Genomic DNA, 19067 nt, shown 5'->3' on the forward strand with positions numbered 1-19067 from the left:
AATAAATGTATCTGAAATATTTTTTAATCCCTCTGTATTATTTCCCTTCCCCACCATTTTTAGATTACATATTTTTAAATTTTCTTTTGTCATTTTTCATCTTTATATAAATAAACTATTGATAGTAATGAAGAAGGTTTAATTATAGATATTTGATGTCAGAAATAATAAAAAATCATACCAAATATTTTTAAATATTATTTGTGCGTTAAATAAGTAAAATTTATGTTAAATTCTTGTAATATGTTAAATGAAGATGTTTACATTCCTTTAAAAAAATGACACCATACAATTTAAATGACCAATATTAGGCTGACACACAAATTAAATTACCAATGGCAGGCCAGTATACATTTTACTTGACCAATGGTTGGCCAGTATACATTTTACTTGACCAATGGTAGTCCAGTATGACGTCATTTTTTATAGACACGATGATTAATGTTGCATTTTAAATCTTTTTTTATAATATCAAATGCTGTTCTAAAATCAAGGTGATCAAAATTAACCCTTTTATTGAGAGAGAAACAACGAGAAAGCGTAAAGTGCCTCCAAAAAAATGACGTCATACGATAAAATTGAACGAAAAGAGGCCAGTATAAATCTTATCACTGGTCAATTTTATTGTATGACGTCATTTTTAGTGGCACTCTTTGCTGTCTCAGAAACAACAATTTTAATGAAAAAAAAAATCATTAATATATTTTTTTTCAGGCATAGGCTAGGTAGAAATTTAATAAAAATATAACATAAAGGTGTTAATTACCCTTAAAATATTGATATTTAGGGACGTGTGAAATTGACTGGAAATTTCAATATTTTGGCCATAAAAAAATATTAAAAAAACAGGTCAGGATTTTATTGCCCCAAATATCCCATTTTTTTAGTTTCCAACCCTTTATTACTAATCTCTAAACTTCTCATGAACATTATGATTTTACAATTTTATTACAAATATTCAAATTACAATTAGGGCAATAAAAATATGAGAGAGATATGAGTATCTGCTTACTATTTAAAAACACCAAATCTCTCCAAGATATATTTAATAATTCAAGTTTTATACAAGTTTGGGTGTCATTATAATTATTCAAATTTTGGTACTTTATTTCTTAATATCTGCGGAAAACTGTCTGTAATAAAATGCAATAGATATGAAAATCATATAAACGCGATTGGGTACCACTATAATTATATAAGATTATGATAATTTAAATTTGAATACTTTATTTTACTTTTAGCACAATATTAGTTTTTAACATCTCAACTATCTTAATATAATTCTATTTAGTTTTAATTTAACCTTTTTCCTGTTATAATTTTGTTGTTTCAAATTTAAAATCCACGGAAAAATGTCAATAATAGGATGCGATAAATAACTAGTCAACGAAACCCCCTAAAATCCACGGAAAAATGTCTTATTATACAATTCGATAGATATGAAATAATGTTGGTTAGCATATTTACATTAAAAAGATTATTATATTTTAAAATCCGTAGTAATCTTATCATCGCAATTATCTATCTAAATATCCGCGGAAAACTGTCTGTCTACAATAGGGAGGGAGGAGAAATTGAGCTGTTAATTACATTAATCTCTCAATCCCCCATCCCCTTCAATAATATGAAAGGGGGGGGGGGGTGGGATTATATCAACAAGGATGACAACATCCATAAAAGCGAAATGGTAGTTCAATTAAACATTAACATAAATGTATAAGTATAAACAAAAAGTATTACATAGTTGCTACTCTTTCTAAATCTAAACAATACTAGTATGCATGAATTAATGGAGCACAGACGGACAAATTATAGAAAAGCTTCGTTTAGCCCCCCTCCCCTCATATATGATGTCTCCCTATGAGAATTTTTTATAAGCGAAGTTTTTCTATAATTAAAGTATAATGTTTCAAGCAAAGCAACTCTATAATCAACTTCAAAAAAATGTAAGTATGTCCAAAACATTATCCTTTATCAAGCAGTTTTTCAACTAATTTATAATTTTTTCTTCAACTTGTATATTGTGATTATTCAGTTCTGACACTATACAAGTGTTAATGTTCGTTTGTCCTACAATTTCAGTGCTTCGCTTATATGGATGTTGTCATCCTTGTTATTAAAGTATTACTATTGGGTTATTTATTAATAAATGGAATAATGAATACACCCCCCCCCCTTTTTCCTATAACTCTTAAGTTCTATGTATTTGTTCGCTCAATTTTTAACCTCATTTCCTGTATGCATGGCCCTCCTTCAAAACTTTTATTAATAAATGGGCAATGGGCTGTTTATTTTACACTAGTCTCCCCCCCTCCCCTATTTAAGAAAGGTTGACGATATATATATGAAAAGAAAGGGTTGAAGATTTTGAATGGGCGTAGCAAGAGGGGATTGTGGTAAAGAAGAGGTAATTTTGTTTAAATTTTTAATTTAAATTTAACATTGAGGATGTACATAAATGTATCGCACATTGTCTTATCCCTTTAGATACATGGGTTGGATTTAAGCTAAAGTAAAGGAAATAATAAAATCAAAGGGGTCAGGAAATCGGTAAATCGGGGAGGGGGGGGGGAGGGGTTGTATAAAATGGGCGGAGAATGGCTATTGCAATTTATAAATGTAGCAATTCTTTTCTTTATTTTGTATCCTAACCTTGGTTCCTAAGGGATAATACAATGGTTAAAAAATTGATTTACATTCTCCAATCAAGATAAACAATATTAACCCTCATCAATTAAAAAATGAAAGAACGTATTTTCAATCACTAAATACTATTATAATTTACAGTCCAATGTCCCCCTCCCTCCCTGATTAATGGTTCGATATGGATAAACTTTAATTACTATCATGTACTTGGTGAACATTCCCTTCCACATTTTAATTACATTTTAAATCATGAAAACCGCTTATTACATCCATATTATGGCAGGAGATAAATAGTCGTCATTTTAGGTTGCTTTAACGGACATAATTTATTTGTTAGTTCGTTTACCTAGTAGAAGGGGATTGGACAGGTTAAAGGGGCTGGATAGGGGTGTCGTTATATTAGCCTGCTACAAGTTTCACTTCTTACAAATTTCTCATAATTGAAAAAACAACATGTCTTGAATCAAATTGTTATTTTGTCTTTTTGTGTAAGTAACAGTAAGTGAACGTGATTATATACAGAAGTGAATGCACACTCATCTATAATACAACATTTCAAATCAAGTCCAAAATTAAAGAACCCCAACACTAAGAAAATAGGCGAAAACCAGTCTTATTATTTTATAAAGGCAGAACTCAGTCAGTCTAATGGATACTCAGAGATTTAGCTTTTAAAGACCCTAAAAATAAACATGACTAAAATAAAATTCATAAAATATTTTAATATGTATGGATGTTGTCATTCTTGTCAGTAATATGTTAGTATGTATGGACTCAATTGTATATAAACTTTGACGTATAGGTATAATTTTGTCAAAAATAATACATTTATATTATGCTTAAATTACCATAAGTTTTGGTATCTTTAAAAAAATATAATAGTTAAGAAGACAATCGATTGCATCGTATTACAGACAGTTAAGACTGCATGAGTCATATTTTGGTATGTATGGATGTTGTCATTATTGTTTTAAAACTTTTATTCAAGAGATAAGACAATGGACGATAAATTGATGTAAATATAATTATCGCATCGATTTCTTGTTATGAAGGTTTTGTGATTAATTTTGGAAATAGATTTCAATTTTCAATTCATATTAAAGTCATAAAAATTCCGTGAGCTCGTAAAATTCCCCCCTTCCCCCCACGTAACGAAAAATGACCAACTCCAGAAATTAAAAAAATTGTTTATTATTTTATTACCTTTAGTGACCAGAAATATGAGTATTTTCTTCCAATATTAATATGGAAAATATAATAAAATAATAAACCCTTTCTTTTTGAACACAATTATGAATTTAGGTGTTAATTAATAGTTCCTTTGTGAACAAAAAATTTAATATTTAAACCCATTAAATTTATTGATATTTGTGTTCAAATAGGGGCTGACCACCAATTTTTTCAATTTTATTAAAAATATTGCTACCTAGCCTATGCCTGTTTTTTTTGAACAGTCACATTCTACAACTAGAAGGTATATTTTTGTATGTCCGTCCTTCGGGGATACTTAACATTTACACATTCACAAGGAATTATTTGGACATAAAAATAAAATAAAACTTTGGGAACTGTAATTTAATTTTGATTAGTTGGTTCCAAAATGGCAGTGCCCAAACTTTTCAACAATTTTTAAAAATCTTCAGAAGTTGTAATTCTATATAATTATTTGAGATGCATATCAATTTATCTTACATGGCCTTATCCCTTAAGATCCCAGAAACCATAACATACCTCAATTCTATCCAGGAAATCTGTGGGTACCTCCATGGACCGTCTGGCCATGTCCTTCAGGAACTTGTCCTTCTTCTCCTTGTCGGTGTTGTTGGTGGTTGTAGTGGTGGTTGCTGCTGTGCTGGTCTCGTTGCTGGGTTTTCTCAGGTACACTGACACCTTATCCTCAGAGGGCCTACGTCCCAAACTCCTAGAAAAAAATGATCCTTTTTTGTTAAGCTTCACATAGGTTCCTGGATATTTAGGCTATTCTGTTTTAAGTATTTGGACGGTTTTAAGCTATTTTCTAGCCCTTTCTGTCCCTTTGAATACAATTTACCTAGTTGCTAGGGGCGAAGCCCTTAGTAAAATAAATAATTAGATTTTTTCGTCTGTAGCTTAAGATTTTGATAAATAATAATCTGATAGAGGTTTTTATTGAAAGTCTTGGGATAATTTTAAACTATTTTTCTACCATTTGGCTGCCAGTTGGTAAAAAAGGGCTTACAGACGCGTTTTGTTCTGCAGTTTTAAGCTAGCCGTGACAGTTTCTCTTGGTTTTGAAAATCCTCAGCCACGTTCCTTTTAGTATTTTTGAAATATACTAGCGTTTAGGTGCTCTGTATTCGGGTTAAGGGTAGGTGAGAGTAGGGAAGAAATAGCCTAAAACTATCCCAAGGCCTATGTGAAGCTTCCCTAAAATTAAGAAGTAATACGCTGTATGATGGAAATCTGGAGCTACAAAAACTTAATTTTATAATATGCGTTGCATATGGGTTCAAGTGTACGAAATGAAGGCGAGATAATTATTCTAAATCTTATTTTCTTTACAATAGAAAACTGCAACTAAGTAAATTTACAAAAAAATCTCTTATTTTCAAGGCATATTCCAACATGCACTGTTGTTTTTTTGCATTTCGAACAAACTCTAATTATAAAGTAGATGCTCTGTTTACAGAAAAAGTTGTTCAATATACGAAAAATTAATTTCAAAGATTTTCCTACTCCAACAAATTTATATGTAAATTAATATTTGGTGAAAATTATATTTGTAAAGTCATCTAAAATAATTATTAAGATGCATGTTTATTACAAAAACAAACTGGAAAGAAATTGGATAAAAGAACTGACTAATAAATGAGTTCCATGATAGCAAGGTAAATTGACGACAATTTTTCCCCTGTCATAATAACCATTTATATTCTAAATGCATTACTACAAGCTAAGTTAAATATATATGGTGCATTATTTGCCAAATATACCACTTTTCTGCACTACCTCTCCGATTTTGTTAATACTCTATATTTTGGTCCGTTAGGTGATTCAAGGATGCTGGATGGCCAAAAAAAGTTTCAGAGTCCCTGGATGTCTAGATATCTAGCTATCTATGAAGGTGGGTAACAAAAATAAAAAAAACACCCATTTTTTCACAATTTTAAAAATTGATTTTTTCATCAATCTTACATCCAACCTATACATTTTATACACCAAAATGATTGTTTATTCATGTAAAAAGCACACATAATGCTATTTAGGCCAAAACTCTAATTTAACAGGGTGTCCAACAAAAAGTGTATTTTGGATATCTAGCGTAATACCCAAAATACCTGTCCGAAAAAAATCATTTTTTTTTGCTTAAATCCTGTGTTTTATCTGTGGGCATATGTGGTATATAACGGTTCGGACCACCCAGGACTAAAAGGTTGTCAAATTTCACTTTGGGACACCCTGTATTTTCAAAAAAAGAGAAAAAATTTTTAAGTTTTTTTAAAATTTTTTTTTCTATTTTTAAGTTACTTAAAACTGTCATATAGATACAGATTTTGACTAATAACAATAATATTTGCCTATTTTACAAATTTTTACACTTTTGGGACACCCTGTGCATGTTTTTAAAAAATGATGGTTTTTGCCCATTTTTTGGGGAAAGGAGTCGTTTTAGGGCCCTAGACTATTTCTTCATTTTTGTAGAACTTTTTAGGACACATCATTTGTTATTTATGCAAAAACCAAACCGTTTTGCCGTTATTCACCGCCAAAGGTGGAATTTTTGACGTTTTTTGCCGTTCCCGAGGTTCTAATGGGCATTTTTGGTAAGAAGACGTTGATTTATCAAGATAATTGTGAAGTACTTTTATTTAGGAAATTTAATTTACTAAATTTCATGTGAAGTAAAAATTTTGGTATATCCAGCCGATTTTTGTCAAAAGTAATTTCGAATGCACATGATTTATGTTTCTTTTATTACTTATGTTATAGCAATTATTTATATTATATTCACTTCATTTTCTTGTTTTAACAATTGAAATCCATCCTGACAAAAAAAGGTTAGCTGCACAAAAAATTTTACTCTACATGAAATTTAGTAAATTGAATTTACTAAATAAAAGTATTTTGGAGTGATCTTGATAAATCAACGTTTTCTTACCAAAAATGCCCATTATAACCTCGGGAACGGCAAAAAACGTCAAAAATTTCGCCTTTGGCAGTGAATAACGGCAAAACGGTTCGATTTTGCATAAATAACAAATGATGTGTCTTAAAAAGTTCTACAAAAATGAAGAAATAGTCTAGGGCCCTAAAACGACTCCTTTCTCCAAAAAATGGGCAAAAACCATCATTTTTTAAAAACATGCACAGGGTGTCCCAAAAGTGTAAAAATTTGAAAAATAGGCAAATATTATTGTTATTAGTCAAATTCTGTATCTATATGACAGTTTTAAGTAACTTAAAAATAGAAAAAAAATTTAAAAAAAAACTAAAAATTTTTTTCTCTTTTTTTGAAAATACAGGGTGTCTAAAAAATAGGAAAATATTGATCTGGTCAGAAAACACTATGGCCAAACATACTAAGACACATATTAAAGTAATTTAAAAAAAATAGCCAATTTGGATCAAGTTTTAGCACTACAGACGCAAAAATCACATTTACAGGGTGTTCCAAAGTGAAATTTGACAACCTTTTAGTCCTGGGTGGTCCGAACCGTTATATACCACATATGCCCACAGATAAAACACAGGATTTAAGCAAAAATATGATTTTTTTCGGACAGGTATTTTGGGTATTACGCTAGATATCCAAAATACACTTTTTGTTAGAGTTTTGGCCTAAATAGCATTATGTGTGCTTTTTACATGAATAAACGATCATTTTGGTGTATAAAATGTATAGGTTGGATGTAAGATTGATGAAAAAATCAATTTTTAAAATTGTGAAAAAATGGGTGTTTTTTTATTTTTGTTACCCACCTTCATAGATAGCTAGATATCTAGACACCCAGGGACTCTGAAACTTTTTTTTGGCCATCCAGCATCCTTGAATCACCCAACGGACCAAAATATAGAGTATTAACAAAATCAAAGAGGTAGTGCAGAAAAGTGGTACATTTGGCAAATAATGCACCATATATGTACATACATACATAGTATCTATTTACTGATTAATTTGCTTAGTAAATTTTTCTTCTGACATAGATCTAGTGGACTTTTGGGATTTCTTAGTGAATCTGGTATGAGCATAAAGATTACCTAATAAGTGCCTTCTTTCTTTCTTCCTCTTTCTGACTGAGAGGAGGGGTCTTCTTTCGCGGCTGTTTGTCTTGTAATGAGGCTCCTTAAAATTATTAAAAGGTTTATTTTTTTTATTTTATAACACAAAAATATCACACAAAATTTTATGTATTTATGTGTATGGGAATAAGGTGACCTTGTTTTGCACCAAGGCATTTCCTCTGTGCTTCAACTACTTTGCCAAGCGTATGACGCAGCTGAAGACGGAACCATTTTCAACGTCTTTAGTTATAACGTCGATAACTTCTATTAATGATGCATCCTTACCTTCAATAGCCTCCATAGCACTAATGACATCAGTCTTGGCAACAATAGATCTTGCATCCAGAGGTTTATCCTCGTGTAGTGTGCCAAGGCTTTTCTCGTTCCCGCCATTTTTCAAATGATCAGACGACGATCCTTAAAAATAAATAAATTATAAATCTGTTAACATCCATGGAACAATAGCAGTCTTTGAAATGGAACCTGGATTTTTGAAAATAAATTTTAAATAAGGATGGGGTATTTTTCGTTTGTTTGTGTTTTACTTTAGGTCAGGTTAGGTTATATTGGTTACAAGGTATTCCTGCAGAGTTAGGTTTGAAAAAGAAACCTTCTCTTTTATTTTCAATATATATGTGTATATAAAGGGGTGAATTAACCACACTAATCACTTTAAGGGAAAGAACCCATTCTAAGAAATTAAACGCGACATTACCGTTAGTGTTGCGCATATTAGTTGAGCTGTTGACACCATTGCGCAGCACCTTCTTCTCTCTCTTCTTGTCCAGGTATTCCTCCGCCTTGTGAGCATCCTCCTCACTGTCCTTCAACCAAGACTCAACTCGTCGCTTGATCTCCTACAAAAATTGAATAATAGAATAGATAAAAGCACTCTTTGGGCATGTAATAATCGTCCTGCTGATTTCAAGGCATTCATGAAGATTCCCTGGCGTAACAGAGACGTCGAAGGGTGGGGCTAAAGGGGTCTACATCCCTTCAAACTTTGTAATCCCTCTTATTACGCCTTCAAAATTTAAAAAAAATACATTAGATTACCACCTTAAATTTTTGAAATTTCTCATTTTACCCCCTAGCTCAAAAAAAGCTTGGACGTCCCTGAGGCGAAGTATGGTAAAACTGGCCTTAATTATAGAACCAATCTCTGTTGAAAGTTAAACTAACCTTAGTTCTCGGATCCTCAGCTTTATTCTCCTTCTTAGAGTCTTGGTCATTGGAGCCAGCCAGGGAGGATATAGGTGCTGGGCTGCCCAGGGGAGCTGACCTGAAAACAATAAAAGCTTTCATGGGAGAGTAAAAAAAGTTACAAACTCACGATGACAAATATATATTTCGAATATATCAAAAAAATTTCATACATATAACGTAATAGGTTAGGTTAGGTTAAATTCCAACCTATCCCTTTTTATTTAAGTTAATTTTAAGATATGAGATGGAGGTGGGGGGTGTTCTCTGATAAATTAAATTGAAAGCACTAGTATTAAATATATAGATTATTTTGTTTTGAATTACTGTTATTGTTGAGTTCATCTTATTAGTAGCGGAGCTACTTTATAAATCGAAATGTTTGTCTGCCTGTCCGTCTAAAAAAAGATATATTTGTGTAACAATATTGAAAAATAATAAAAAATAAATATTTACTGTATTTCTGGGAGAAATAAGAAAAAAAGGATCAAATCTATGTTAAAAAAAAACAAATATAACTTGACAGAATAAGCCCGTTAACATTAGATTATCTTACCCCAAAATATTTAATAATTCCGATTGTAATTGACGTCATTCTTACAAAAATATAATGTTATAACCGAACAAGAAAATTATTATTCGTCATTTTAGTACAGAAGCAACTCTATAATTTACTTTCTGTATCTGTCCGTCCGTCCGTAGTCTGTCTATGGTGGAAATGTAATTTTCTCGGATGTAAACGGTTTCGTGGTTTTGTTTCCCAATAATTTTATTTTCGATTTATGAACACTGAATATCATCTTTGACATATCTTGTCCGTATTTGAAATATCTTGTCCGTATTTGAAATATCTTGTCCGTATTTGAAATATCTTGTCCGTATTTGAAATATCTTGTCCGTATTTGAAATATCTTGTCCGTATTTCCCTCAATAATTTTTTTTGTGTATTACTTATGGATATCGCCATCCTTGTTGTCCTTTTTTTTTTACATCAATACCTTTAAAAATGTTATGAATATTATAATTTTCCGAACCTATCTATAATTATGAACAAATAAATGGTAATAAAAATGTTAAGTATACTACATAAAAAATAATTAAAAGGATGACATCAGTTTATAACAAGGACAATCATATTTTTACATAGCGTAGCATTCATAATCTGAGGCAAAATTGGAATATAAAATAGTTATAAAAATTCGTCAGACTTAAGATTCTAATACTACCTATGATTGTATGAAGATGTTGTAATCGTAGCCACTGTGTTTTGTCAATATAGAAAATATTTTCCAGTATGGCTTCGAAACCGATTATTATCCGGTGGATTAGAACCGGTTCTCAGCAATACTGAAAAATTATGCATAGCATCGTATTATATCCAGTTTTCTGCGAAAATAAAAATGTACAATCAGAAGATTAAAACCAATGCCTTCGGCATCTCGAGGCTAAAAAACTGTACATTTTAATATCCGCGGGAAACTGTGATACATAACTATACTATATCTGATGCAATATGGTATATACGGACGGAAAGACTCTGGTTATAAAGTAGCTGCACTACCAATAAGAGTATTTAACCATAATATTAATAAAAGGATTATCACATAAAGTTAATTAGAAGTAGTTATTTCTAATACTAAAACCATATTTTTATATTTACAAGATTATTCATATTATTTTATATTTAATTTCATTTATCTAATTATCCCACATTACTTTCTATCTATCTATATATTTATCTGTCTGTCTGTCTGTCTATCTATCCGTCTGTCAGTCTGTCTGTCTGTATGACTGTCTATTTATCAGCCTGTCTGTCTATCTATCTATCAGTCTGTCTGTCTATTTATCAGTCTGTCTGTCTATTTATCAGTCAGTCTGTCTGTCTGTCTGTTTGTCTGTCTGTCTGTCTGTCTGTCTGTCTGTCTGTCTGTCTGTCTGTCTGTCTGTCTGTCTGTCTGTCTGTCTGTCTGTCTGTCTGTCTGTCTGTCTGTGTGTCTGTCTGTCTATCTATCTATCTATATATCTATCCATCTATCTATCTATCTGTACCTGTCTCTCTCAAGCTCTGCAGCCAGAAGGTCTGGCCGCTTACGGCCCCGAGACCTTCTCATGAGACCTCGATCTAGAGATCCGTACCCAACTTGATCTGCTAAAAATTTAAGATTTTTAAAGTTTTTGTAATACATAAATTATTAACATGTCAAGAAGAACAAGAAAATTCAAAATGAGTTTGTCCAGGAATAAGGAATAGCCAACAAGCGAAATAAATATAAAATAATAATTGGGGGGGGGGGGGGTGGACATATAAAAACGACAGCTGAAAATCACTATATGTTTTGTCATATTTCAGATTGTTTAGGTCTGAAATTTTGTTGTAACTCTTTTGCAAATAGTATTACCTATCATCGTTATTGTTATAAATTTCATCAAAGCTAAAAAGTCCAAAAACTAGTAAAATGTAAAAAGGCAAGCTTTCACAAAATACTGTTTAAAGACATACTTACATTTTAATGTCTTGATTATATAGATGTTTTTCTAATAACGTTGTACCTTGTAGTAATAGGAATCAGTATTCCAAAAATCAGAAGAGTAGGATAATAATAACAAACAAAATTTGATGTTGAAAAAGTAAAAGAATCATCATGTTTAAAATGGACTTACGGACTTTCTAACGATTATAGAGTTGCTACGTTTCATATATCATACCTAATTATTATAGGAATTATCATGCAAGTTTTAAAATTTTATAAGACAATTCTAGCATGTTTAAATTAACGAAAAGAGCTAACTGTTACACGAAAAAGTGAACTGTCCCGGACGGACAGACTGACCCTAATTATAGAAAAGCTTGCTTTTAAAAATCTTACCAATATTGCCGACACTAAGATTTCTCTCTCTGGATCCATCATGGCCGGAGGACACCAGGTAGTTCATCAGCTTGTCATCCTCCTCGCTGGGCACACGTGACCTGCGTCTGCGCATGCCCGGCGAGTTGACCCCGGCGCCCTGACCCTCGGGCTCACCTGCTCCTACACAGTTGGATACTTAAATAGTTATTCAAAATTCTGACAAATTGACGTCATACTAATGACTTTGAAAATTGTAGAAGCTTTACCAATGCTTTTCTTAAACTATCTTATAATATAAAACAATATTTTTTTTCGTTGTTAGACTGCTTAAGATCTCGAAAATTGCTCTTTTTGAGGCTAGGATGAAGAATGGAGAATTAAGAATCTCAAATTTAAAATACTTAAGCTTTAAATTTGTTTATACAATATGATCTTATTGTTCACTTTGTTGGAATTAAAGTTCTGCAGATAAAATGATTGATAAACACAAAAACCAGTATCAGTAAAGTGCAATCATTGTGATTAATATTGTGATTAACAAGGCTAAGATTATTATTGAAATTATGCTTATTAAACAACTTTGTTTATAATTCTAATAAAGGTCTGGCCATATTTCGTTAGGGTAATGCAGATGTCTAAAAGGCATTTAATTTTCCAGTGCAATAAAACGAGGCGCGCAAAGGAAATCAATTACAATAACGAAAATAAGTATATGGTCTAAATCTATTACAGCATCCATTCCTGGTCCACTAAATGAACCGCCACGCCCTCTCCTACCCAGCTTGGGTGTGCTAGAAGGTGTGGGTAGAGTACTTGTTGGAATGTCGTCCTCTTCTGTTGACTGTCGGCTAACTGTTGATACGTTGCTTGTCTAAAAATATGTTTTTTAAGTATCGGGCTTGATTTTATTTTGTTACTTAAAAGAAAAAGATTCTAATTATATAGGGGTTAGAGATGTAGATACCCTAAGTTTCCCCAAACTTTAACTAATTTATCATTAAGGGGTAGAGAGAAAAGTTTTAAGGGAGTAGTACCATGATTTTTTGGTTTAAGAAGTGTATTAAGTGTATATTAATGTTTTTGGCATTTTAATGAAACTTTTTATAGTGCCTATGAAAAAAGGCATCATACTGCCCTACCATTGGTCAAATATAATGTTTACTGACCTGCTATTGGTAATTTAGTCTCTACATTGGCCTATCATTGGTCATTTGTATTGTATGACGTCGTTTTATAGGCATTATAAGGAATTACGGCGTTATCCTCTTAGAAATTTTTTTTTCAATTTTTTTCAATTTTGTAAAAATTCTAAGAGGATAATACCGGAATTACATTTAAATTCAATAAACGACAGTTTGACCCAAAAAAAACATTTGATAAAAATTTATTTCCAGGAAGTTCTAACAATAAATCTATAAATATAAATATATTACCAGACAACTACCTGGATCTCCTTGTTGGGGATCTTTTTCGTCTGCTAACAAATTGCTTTCTGCTCTTTTGTAACGACTTGGCTGTGTTAATATTCCCAACGCTATTGATTGATTTTCAAAGACCAAATTGAAAGTCGGCACAGAGTCCCATGGGTGGGGACATACATTTTTGTAACACCTCTCTATTGTTTTAATCTAATGTTCTGACCTTGTTACGGGAAGTAAACCCTGCGGGGCACCAGCCCAAATAAAAAAATGTATTTACCTGTGACATTTGACTATCCAAAGATTTCTTAAACTTTCTCATCACCATAGGACTGTACTGGGGCTAAAACAAACAAACAACAAAATTAGTTTTCATCAAAACTTATGGTCTTAATTCTTATTAGGGAGTTCTTAGCTGGATATTTAAATCATTTAGTGCTGCCCACTAGATGCATCGGCAGTGGTATCGCTGTGATTTAAAGATCCAGCTCTTATTTCTCTCAAACTTCAAATTTTTAAAAGAAGGTGTATCAACTTTTTTTATAGCTAGCCGGTTCTTTTAGTAAGTAGTAGATGTAAAATTTTTCATAGAATTCAGATATGCAATCGTTTTTTTTGTAGACCTCTTATTTTTTAAGTAATTTAAGTTTTAAAAAAAAATAAGTCGATTTTAAGGTACTAAAATGCAACAAAAAAAAGAAAGAAAATGGCCATTATGAACAAAAATAGTAAGATCTTTAATTTGACACCTTACTTTTTCAATTCTGTCAGGTAATTATTGAAAAAATCGATTTTTTTAAACCCACGAGAATAAAAACTTTGAACTTAATTTTATCATTTCACAGGTAAAAAAATATGGGCTCATATATACCTTTAGAATCAGAAAAATATTACAAATCCATTGTAAGCAAAATTGAAAAAAAAGTTTACAGTATAGTATATAAACTACAATAAAAGGAATTATATGAAAATATCATATTATATTATACAGGCAACGTCTTAATTCTTGAATTGAGTATAAAAATGGAAAGGGGGTAAAGAGGGGGTAAAAAAGGGAAGACGAAAGTGTTGCCTGAACAAAAAATATAATTGGCCATTTGTTTATTTTTTATTTTTTTACTTTTTTTCAATTTTGCTTACAATGGATTCGTAATATTTTTCTGATTCTAAAGGTATATATGAACCCATATTTTTTTACCTGTGAAATGATAAAATTAAGTTCAAAGTTTTTATTCTCGTGGGTTTAAAAAAATCAATTTTTTCAATAATTACCTGACAAAATTCAAAAAGTAAGGTGTCAAATTAAAGATCTTACTGTTTTTGTACATAATGGACATTTTCTTCCTTTTTTTTGTTGCGTTTTAGTACCTTAAAATCGACTTAATTTTTTTTTTTAAAACTTAAATTACTTAAAAAATAAGTGGTCTACAAAAAAAACCGATTGCATATCTGAATTCTATGAAAAATTTTACATCTACTACTTACTAAAAGAACCGGCTAGCTATAAAAAAAAAGTTGATACACCTTCTTTACAATAAAATTTAATGAGAAGATTAATATATCGTCCATTTTTCCAACCCCGTAAATAAACTCTTTTAAATATTTTTACCTTAAAACCTCCATCAGGTAGCCTCCGCTGGACAAAACCTTCCTTGATATCCGTTATTATGTTGTTCATGACTGCAGAATCCTCCACTCCATCCTCATCATTACCAGCACCTTTATAGATAGATAGATTTATATTTAGATATAGTTTTCGTTTAAGTTTCTTAGTAACTGAACAAAAAGTAATGAGTTGCGCCTGTTTTGGACCATGGCATATCCCCTAATTTAGCTATTCACATTGCGCATTGGAACCATTTTTCGCGTCTTTAGTTATAACTAGGTATCGGACCGAGATTCAAACCCATCGTCTTCCAGACAACGTTCGAATGCACATCTTGTTATGCCAGAAGCGCTGGAAAGTGTCATGTGTGACGTCACAAAAACGGTTTACTGTACCTGAATAAGAGCCTGAGCGGCGCTTGGCCTGTTCTTGTTCCCGCCTGATCCGCCGCTGTTCCGCCTGCCGTTCTTGCTCCTCTCTCTTCTCATTCTCCTAGTAAATAATAATTTTCCATGTGCATTTTCTATTTAATTTTCGGAATATAAGAGATTCGACATCCTTTATTTTTATATTTTCACAGGGCAAAATAAGTTGACCTATCCGATTGTAACCCTAATCCAACATAACCTAACCTAACCTCATCAAAAAGCAAAGTAAATTGTAAAGGTGTTAAGAAATTTTGATGCATATTATTGGTTAAGCAAGTATTGTAAGGACCCCACAACGATAATCCCCGTAGGACTGGGCGTGGTGTAGACCCCCTATCCCTGTGGGAATCCCCTAACCTCTACTTTTCCTTGCATAACCTAAAACAATAGTTAGGAATTGTCAATAAATAATTTTTTATTTTTCTAAAAAATTTATATTCAAATTTTTTGTTTTTGTTTAATGATCTCTTTATTACTAGCTAATATCATAAATTTTCACCGGTAATTCCAACTTATAATTCCAATTTTTTTTTTTTTGTGCAAATTCTATATACATATTAGTCAATTAATATTAGCAATCAGTGGAGAACACATAAGGGTCTGCCCCCCCCCCCGCCCCCCCCCCCCTCCTTATAATAAAGTATGTATGTCTTTACCGAAAGTTCACGCTAACCGCTGAACCGTTATGGTTCTTCTTTACAAGGTAGCTTCTCATATGTTCTGGGACGGTTCATAACAATTTTGGGGGAGGGTACCCCCATCCTCTCAAGAGAAATTATCGACATCACCCCCCTCCCCCATAAACCCCCACCCAACCAACAAAAATTTTGGCAATGGAAGACCATTGCCATAATTTTATTTTACACGTCTATGAAAAGGTTTAGTCTAGGTTAGGTTAGTTTTAGTTTTAATACTGTGTAGCTCCGAGGGTTAGGACCCAGAAGGATTGGCCACACGTGTTGAGTGTGTCCTAGAGGGGCTTTATTCAACGTGTTGCTCTATCAACCAGGGATATTATGTTAAGTAACAACCAAAAAATAACCACTTCTTTTGTTTGGCAGTCTGGAACTTTGAATGGCAATCAGTTACGAACGTTTGCGGGCCATGACATTCTTCCTACTCTTCCTATTAGACCCTTTATTAAGATTAAGATCCTTATAAAAAAGTAACAGCAATGCTGTTTGTCTGTTTGTACCCAAGAATCTCGCTAACCGCTGAACCTATATGGTTCTTCTTTACAGGGTAACTTCTCATAAGTCCTGGGAATGTTTATAACAATTTTTGGGAGGTAAACACTACCTTCCCAAGAGAAATCGCCACTAAAAATTACCTCCTCATTTTTTTTCTTTTTAAATCTAATTTAAAATATTTGGTCAGCGAATTCAACTCCCCCCTCTTCAAGTGCCCCTAGAGGCCTCTAGGCCGTAGCCGCTTGTAATGTAGTATACTATCAGCAAAAGAAAGATTGTTGTTGGCATCTGACAGGCGGCTGACCTGCCTTGAAAAGAAAAGAAAATGTACCTGAACGGCTTGTTTGAAATTGTTGTTAAATTTCAGGAAGGCTCGGAAACATTCCTCAATCCTTAAGTAAAATTCAAATTAAAAATCTTTATTTTATAAGCAAATTTTAAGTATCAATTAAGCAGTAATACAGAGTTCTATAACCACATTATCTTATTCCTTCGCCTAAAAACTTTAGGTACTTTTATTGAATTATGATTGGTTTGTTCAAAACCAATAAAGTCCAAACTTTTCGACCAATAATTTTAATCCACAGAACGGGTAATTTTGTAAATCATCGTTGAAGGATATATATTGATTTATTGTCCATTGTCTTATCCCTAATATCCACTTTGATTCTACAATTTCAATTGGACTACAAGTCCTAACTGTGACTGGTATTAAATTGTGCCTGTTAATGGGCTAAGAAATTCCCCTACTCTTACCATTATTAATGCATCTTTGACATTGTATATGAGTAAGAAATTTTAATAATGTCGGAGTGGTCCAGACTCGAACCTGACACCTCCCCGACAGCAAACAGGCAATATATCATTTACGATAATGCCGTGGGTTTTAATCCAAACTTACTTGAATGTATTATTTTCTTCACAGAAAAACTCTGCAAGATTTGTTTCCATTTTTCTCAGATCAGCCATGGCGTCTTGCAGGCATTGAACTTCAGTTTTGGAGTACTAGATAAATAAATTGTTATATGCTGCTACATTAGCGATGTATAGCGCTGTGTGGCAATGTACAGCGGTATAGTAGTGATGTATAGCGCTGTGTGGCAATGTACAGCGGTGTAGTAGCGATGTATAGCGCTATGTGTAAATGTACAGTAGTGATGTCTATCGCTGTGTGGCAATGTACAGCGGTATAGTAACGATGTATAGCGCTGTGTGACAATGTACCGCGGTATAGTAACGATATATAACGCTGTGTGACAATGTACAGCTGTATAGTAGTGATGTATAGCGCTGTGTGACAATGTACAGCGGTATAGTAACGATGTATAGCGCTGTGTGACAATGTACCGCGGTATAGTAACGATATATAACGCTGTGTGACAATGTACAGCTGTATAGTAGTGATGTATAGCGCTGTGTGACAATGTACAGCGGTATAGTAGCGATGTTTAGCGCTGTGTGGCAATGTACAGCGGAATAGTAGTTATGTGTAGCACTGTATGGCAAGTATAGCGGTGAGTAAGCGATTTATAGCGCTGTGCGGCAATGTAAAGCAGTGAGTAGCGGTTTTTAGCGCTGAGTGACAATGTACAGCGGTTTTTAGGAAGGTATAGCACTACGTGACAATGTACAGCGGTATAGTAGCGACAGTTTAGCGCTATGTGGCAATGTACAGCGGTGAAGTAGCCATGTATAACAATGTGTGGCAATTTATGGTGGTGAAGTAGCAATACTCCGGTATAATGTATATTGTATAACCCTGTGCGGTAATGTAAAGCGGTTGGCTATATCTTATTCCTGAGTTGTCACAAACAAGTTGTGTTTAAATTGCATACCGGTAAGAATTCTTGCATTTGATTTCTCAAATCATCGTCAGTGTTCGGGTTTTCTATCTGTTTTGAAACTCTGAAAAAAAAATTAGATAATTATATTATTGTAATTATTGCATAAGGTAAAACTAAACACCCCCATACTGCATGCCTCTTATTGCAATAATTAAAAGCGAACACATTATGTGTTTCAGTCAATAACGCTAAGAGAAAATGTGATTTTTCAATTTCGCTTTTTATATCCTCTTATAACTTACTGTATTAGAGTAAAACAATAGAGAGGGAAGGGGTTAAATGACTGTTTGTCCCCACTCCGAGAACCCTATGCCGACTTTTGATTTGGTCTTTAAAAATTAACCAACAGAGTCAGGAATATTAACACAGCCAAGTCGCTGCGAAATACTAAAAAACAATTTGCCAGCAGACGAAAAAGGTCCCCAACAAGAGTTTCCAGGTTATACATACATCTATATTTATAGATTTATTCTTTATTCAATTTTTATTTTTGTTATCTTTTACAAAAAAAATAAATTTTACCAATTACCCAAATATATTTTAATAAATATGTCAAGATAAATATAATATGACTTACAAATTTATATTTTATCTTATTTTCAAAAAACGTCATCATAATTT

General features: G+C 32.5%; 2 protein-coding genes across 2 annotated transcripts in view; both read right to left on the bottom strand.

Annotated features, from left to right (window-relative positions):
- RpS23 (ribosomal protein S23) overlaps positions 1-19067 on the bottom strand; it is a 245661-nt gene that overhangs the window by 138465 nt on the left and 88129 nt on the right. The window lies entirely within an intron of this gene.
- The window catches only part of form3 (FH2 domain-containing protein formin 3), a 143735-nt gene that overhangs the window by 11508 nt on the left and 113160 nt on the right, over positions 1-19067 (bottom strand). The window contains exons 18-31 of the mRNA XM_080161359.1: positions 18438-18507; positions 17504-17607; positions 16934-16994; positions 15380-15476; positions 14988-15097; positions 13659-13721; positions 12700-12831; positions 11979-12138; positions 11161-11260; positions 9091-9190; positions 8624-8765; positions 8194-8325; positions 7885-7969; positions 4378-4567 (exon numbers count right to left, since the gene is read on the bottom strand). Of these exons, the coding sequence (XP_080017485.1) occupies positions 4378-4567; positions 7885-7969; positions 8194-8325; positions 8624-8765; positions 9091-9190; positions 11161-11260; positions 11979-12138; positions 12700-12831; positions 13659-13721; positions 14988-15097; positions 15380-15476; positions 16934-16994; positions 17504-17607; positions 18438-18507 (1546 nt within the window). The remainder of the gene's footprint in view (positions 1-4377; positions 4568-7884; positions 7970-8193; positions 8326-8623; positions 8766-9090; positions 9191-11160; positions 11261-11978; positions 12139-12699; positions 12832-13658; positions 13722-14987; positions 15098-15379; positions 15477-16933; positions 16995-17503; positions 17608-18437; positions 18508-19067) is intronic.

The sequence above is a fragment of the Acartia tonsa genome, chromosome 5 (assembly GCF_053477335.1).
Source record: "Acartia tonsa isolate MP-2025a chromosome 5, ASM5347733v1, whole genome shotgun sequence".
Lineage (NCBI taxonomy): Eukaryota > Metazoa > Arthropoda > Copepoda > Calanoida > Acartiidae > Acartia > Acartia tonsa.